Here is a 5,831-nt window from a genome sequence, read left to right on the forward strand (position 1 = left end):
ATGTTTTTTTAAACTTTCTGTGGTCATACCCATGTGCCATACGTGTATTCTGAAGTCCATGGTCACCTCTCCACCTGGCTTCAGGCTCGGGAACCCTTCCTTCTTTCCTCTCCCCCAATGACCTTGTCTCAAGGGCAGACCAGCAGACAGGAACTGAAAACCAGCCTTGGTTTTCTGGCAACGCTGGGAAGAGAGAGGGAGCTGAAGGTAGGGGGAGAAGGCCCTGCTACCATCTCTTCCTCGATGTCTTTGTCCTTCCTTTGCCCCTTGACCTGGAGCTGCCCTGGGCAACCTCAGGCGACATGGACTCCACAGAGAAGAAGCAAATGATGGAGATAGCTCAGTCTCAGCTCCTCACAGAAACAAACAGATTGCGATGCTGTCTGTCTCTCTTCTCCCTGCCCTGACTTCCCACTTCTTTTCCTCTCTCGGGAGATTTTCCTTCTTCACTCTTTGTAAGATTGGAAAGAAAAGTTGAGTTAGATGAGATGCCATGTGTAACATGCTTTTCAAGCATGATATAAATGCAAACTATTATTCAAAGTAGGTGCTTGGTAGGGTGAGAGAGTCAATCAGTCAATCAACAAGTCTTGATTCAGTGCTACTCTGGGTCAGCCACTGTACCTGGCACTGGGCTACAGAGGAGAAACAGAAACGGTCCTTGCTCTCAAAGACCTTCTCTGCTCAATTTGGGGAGAGGTGGAGGGACTACACACAACATTTAGAGGAAGGACAAGGAAGTTTCTGATTTCCCTCTTAGCCCTGAGATGTTGTGATACCATGGAAACCTGGGGTAGTGACTCCGTGTTTCGGATTGAGTATGCAGCAAGTTTATCTATTTAGAACAGACTGCCGGCAAGAAAGCAACGTAGGCCTCTGATTATCTCAAGTCCAGCAAGGCTGACAGTAGGGGAAAGTTATTACTGGCAGTGTGTGTGTGTGTGTGTGTGTGTGTGTGTGTATGTGTGTGTGTGTATGTGTGTGTGTGTGTATGTGTGTATATGTGTGTGTGTGTGTGTGTGTGTGTGATAGAATCAATCAGTCCAATAGTCAACTAGCATTGCTTAAGTGCTTACTGTGGTGTAGCAAGCACTGTGATCATAGTACTTAGAACAACAAGGGAAGGAACCCATTTCTTAAAGTGACAGAGGAGAGGACAGACCCTGAGATATGAAATGAGATGCCCAAAGTCACGTAAGTAGGTGAGAGCCACAGACTAAAAAGAGTCTAATAGTCTGGGACAACCCATTAGGCCTCTCTTGGCAGGCCCTGACTGTGAGTCTGCAGACGTGGCTCTCTGTGACTTCTCTCTGCCTTATTCCTCATGTGCGAAACTCGGGGTCTCTCAGGCTCATAGGTCTAGAGCTGAAAGAGGCCATCTCATCCAACCCAAGGGGGAAGCTGAGGCCCAGAGAAGGGAAATGACTTGCCTAAAGTCCCACAGATTCAGGAGTCCCAGATAGCTGGAGATTTACCCTGTGTGCATCTGTCTTTGTGGTCACTTTCTTGAAGGAAGGATGGCATACTTTTTGGGTTTTCTTGGAATTTCCCTGCATCATAGAAGAGGAGATAGAAGGGACCTTAGAAACGTTGTAGTCCAACCCCTTCATTTTGTAGATGTAGAAACTGAGGTCAGAGAAGTGGTGGTAAGCCTCAGAGGTGAGATTTGAACTCAGGTCCTCCGACTCCCTAGCCTGGGCTCTTTCCACTGTCCCTCAGCATCCTCCTCTGTTTTGTGGCCATACCCTGGAGCTTCCAGCTCGGCCATGGACCCCCAGGCATGGGGTATCAGAGGGAGTGGAGACTGAAGGTGACTCTTCAGGCATACCATTGACAAGCTGGGCATATGGTTCGTGTTGTTTTCCCTGTGTCGGAGGAGGATTTTCACCGCTCAGCCAGCCGCCCCTCGTGACCAGCAGCACGTTTGCCAAGACTGCCGACATCAGGGAAGCTAGCTGTCTGTGGCCACGGACGGGAGGTAACTAACTAGCTTGTGACCACCACCTGGGCTCTGTCTGGTAAATGGATCACCCTGGCTTCTGCTGGGACAGTTCAGAGCACGTCTCCTCCCCAAGGTCAGCTGCACCTTCGTCTGCGTGTCAGAGAAGGCACCAGGGCCCTGACCAGCTTAGGTGTGGGTTGTCCTGCGTGGTCCCTGTGGTCCCTTCCAAAGGGAGCATCCAGGATCTGGAGAAGCCCTGAAGAGCTGTTTTCAGGAAGCGGGAGAGTTGGGTCCCTGACACAAAAAGAGGGTCTGCCTGGCGAGTGCGGCGAGCAGATGGAGCCGTGGCAGGCCGCCTCATCCCCCGGCAACTGCAGGAGTAGGCCTTTCAAATGAAGCTCAAGAGAACCGAGACCCCCCAGCACCCTCCCTTTACATCTGAGAACCTAATTCTACGCTTCCTATGTACATTTTTCTTAGTACATCGCGCTAATTGATAGAGGTGGAAAAGGACCACTGTCTTTGTTTGATGCTAACACCTTTGAGTTAATTACGTCTTTGTCCTTACATGCCTCACATCTGGAGGACCAGCCTCTGGCTGGGATGTGCTGTCCTTTCCTAACTGGGGCGTCTGCTCTCTGGGCCTCTGGAGAGAAAACTGTTTTAATATAGAAAAATAGTAGGGAGGAAGATATACATCTGATCACAGCTTTTTAGAAGTGTGTTTTAACCAGAAATAGAAGAGACCGAGGTGTTTACCCTCCCTTTCACAACAGTTTGTGAGACCCTCCAGTGGTCCCAAAGCACTTGGGAAGCATTGGACCAGATGTGAGGTAGAGTTAAGCCTTATTTAGGGGGATGGTGGAGATTTTATGTTTGATATTGTTTTATTTAAAATTGATATTATTTTGTAAATACTTGTTGGCTTTAAATTCAGTTGAGTCTAATTACAGCGGAAAGAGCTCTGAACTAAGACCTGATGTGTCTCCCTGGCTTTGTGGTAGCTAGCTGTGTGACCTTGGGGAAGTGACTTGCCCCCTCTGAATGTCTGTCTCCTCCTCCATAAGACTGGTCTAATTTCTGACCCGTCTGCATTGCCTGCCTCCCTCGGTGCTTTGTCAACTCTGCACGGCTGCGCCAGGGTGAATTATTGTTATTATCTTATGGTTCTCTCTTCATTACTATCATCACCACCATTATTAGTATTGCTCGGAGGAAGGAGGAGTCCGATGGGATGCTCTTGGAGCTTTCTGCTGTTCCTCTTCATGCTGTGACCACCATTCACAGTTACTACGAGGCACTTTGTGTTCAGTCGAAGTCCATTTTTAGGGTGAGGACTGACCTGAACCCAGGATGAGACCAGGAGAGAATTTTTTTGTTTTGTGGTGATGTAGTCTTCTGATCTTAGGAGTTCTCTCCGAACCTCAGTTTCCTCATTTGTAAAACACCCTGAGGATCTTGATTTCACAGGGTAGTGGTAAGTAAACAAAGAGTTGTTTTGTTTTGTTTTTTTATTCGCAGGGCTCTTGTATAAAGGAAATGTTAAAGATGATAACAGTCATTATCACAATGGAAGCAGATAGGATTTCATCAGTGGTAATGACTTTAAGAGAAGGCATGACCGTCTTCCTTGGCTGCTGCACCCTAAGGACCAGCAGACCTTTTCCATCTGACTTGCAGCTGAAGCCACCCCCCATTTGTCTTGTGTCCCAGGGACTGTCTGACTTCTGTTTGTATACTCAGTACTTAGCATGGGGCTTTGTACATCGTAAGTGCTTAATAGATGCTTTTTCATTCATTCATAGTGATATCGTCCAGAAATAACTAAATAAAAAAGAATAATAGGAAAGCTACTTGCCCCAGCAGCGTTTCCATTAGAAACCACATGAAGACATGGAAAAAGGGCAATGAGAATAATGACGATGCCATTATTTCCTATGATCATAATCTCATTGTCCTTGTGGGTACAGAAATGCCAGGGAGACTGTGTTGGAGAAGTTGTCCAATGGTCCTTTGCAGCTGCTCGCATCATCCCTCCCACTATGATTTTGGGAGTGGGGCTTCTGAGCATCGCTCGGATTCTCAAATGTATCCATACAGAATGGTGCCTGTTCACTCCCTGTCTTCTTTCTTTATGAAACATCTAATGAAAAGGTACCAAGTCTGATCTGGCTGGCACAAGTGTGTGTGTGTGTGTGTGTGTGTGTGGAGGGGGATCCCCCCCAGCTTTAATAGAACTATAATTTTAATCATGGTTATTACTTTATGTCTTAATTATAATTTGGTGTGGCTTAAATGTACATTTCTGCAGGTGATTGTGTAATGAAAACAGGAATTAGCTTTTCATTAAAAAAATAACAAGAGCTCTTCCCCTTGCGTTTCTCTCTGTGTTCTCTGTTCCGAGTCTCCACACAGGCCTAAAACAAACACGTGGAATTGAATATTACAGTTCAAAAAAAAAAAGGTCCCAAATTGGCATTTTGTGCGTATGTGTATGTGTATGTGTGTGCGTACACTTGCATGTGGCCGTGTCCTCCCAGATGTGTGATGGGTACTTAACAAGCGCTTATCAGTGGATGGATTTCTCTCTAAAAACCCCAAAACTCCTCAAAGAGAGTTTGATGCTGCTTTTGCAAGGTGGCAAGCTTATTTTTTCCTCTTTGATTTTTCGTTTAGATAATTAGCACCATGGAGCCTCAGGTATCAAACGGCCCTACATCCAACACGACCAACGGACCGTCCAGCAATAGTCGAAACTGCCCTTCGCCCATGCAGACCGGGGCCACCACGGACGACAGCAAGACCAACCTCATCGTCAACTACCTGCCCCAGAACATGACCCAGGAGGAGTTCCGGAGCCTCTTCGGCAGCATCGGGGAGATTGAGTCCTGCAAGCTTGTGCGTGACAAGATCACAGGTACGTGCCCCTCCCGCCTCCTGGACCGACCACTGAGGGGCTGTCATCTCCAGCCGGGCCCCCCTCCCCGTGCTTCCTTGAATGTCCCCTCGCACACAGACCTCGCTGCATGGCCCTCAGACCACACGGCGACTTTCTGGGCTGGAATGGTCCACAGGTCTATGCTTGGGTCAGTCTGGGGCCATTGAGCTGGCTTATGCCTCTGACCAAGTGTCCCTGAGGTTTCATCAGTTCTCATCTCTTTGCTCTTGGCCTTCTCTTCCCTTCTTCGTTCCCAGATGTTGGCATGGGGAGCTCCTTTAGGGAAAGCTTGGGCGGATGGTTACTCAGCCTTCCTCTGCTCCCCATGGGAAGGGCCCTTTCCCCTATTAGGTCTGTATAGTTGTGCCAGACCTGGGTGGCCCTGCTGTGATAGGGGGACAGGGGGCTAATAACAATAACATTATAATGATTATTATTTTAAATTATATACTATTATTAATAATTTATTAAAACAGAATGCTTTAATGTTTACAAAGTTCCTCACAAGGGTCCTGGAAGGTAGGAAACCATCTTATCCCCATTTTATAGATGAGGAAACTGACACTCAGAGCTTAATCAGTTGGCTCTTAAGGGACCGGTCTTCTTATCCACTCCTTGACACTTCTTTCCTCGCATAGACTGTCCCCCAAGTCTGGAAAGTGCTCCTTCCCCTCCCACCTCAGAAAACCCAGCTGCCTTCAAGATTTCACCGCAGCGACCACTTCCCACAAGACCTTTCTTCATCCCCTTTAGTTACTGGCGCTCCCCACCCCTCAGTAATGACCTTGTGTTTGTCTTGTGTATGTTTTATAGTAGTTAGAGAGAAGGCTTAGGAGCCAAGAAAGCCTGGGTTTATCTGTGTCTGACAGATGCTGGCTGCATCACCCTGGGCAAGACTCTCTCTCACACACACACACACACACACACACACACACACACACACACACACAC

General features: G+C 47.6%; 1 protein-coding gene across 4 annotated transcripts in view; it reads left to right on the forward strand.

Moving 5' to 3' along the window:
* Positions 1 to 820: 820 nt before the first annotated feature.
* ELAVL4 (ELAV like RNA binding protein 4) overlaps positions 821 to 5,831 on the forward strand; it is a 72,714-nt gene continuing 67,703 nt past the window's right edge. Inside the window, exons 1-2 of one of the 4 annotated variants that reach the window (XM_027838095.1) lie at positions 821 to 829; positions 4,619 to 4,859. In XM_027838095.1, the coding sequence (XP_027693896.1) occupies positions 821 to 829; positions 4,619 to 4,859 (250 nt within the window). Of the gene's footprint in view, positions 830 to 4,618; positions 4,860 to 5,831 lie in introns of those variants that run through there. The other 3 variants (XM_027838097.1, XM_027838096.1, XM_027838094.1) reach the window with 3 other exon arrangements.

The sequence above is a fragment of the Vombatus ursinus genome, unplaced genomic scaffold, assembly GCF_900497805.2.
Source record: "Vombatus ursinus unplaced genomic scaffold, bare-nosed wombat genome assembly UNPS02014825.1, whole genome shotgun sequence".
In the NCBI taxonomy this organism is placed as follows: domain Eukaryota; kingdom Metazoa; phylum Chordata; class Mammalia; order Diprotodontia; family Vombatidae; genus Vombatus; species Vombatus ursinus.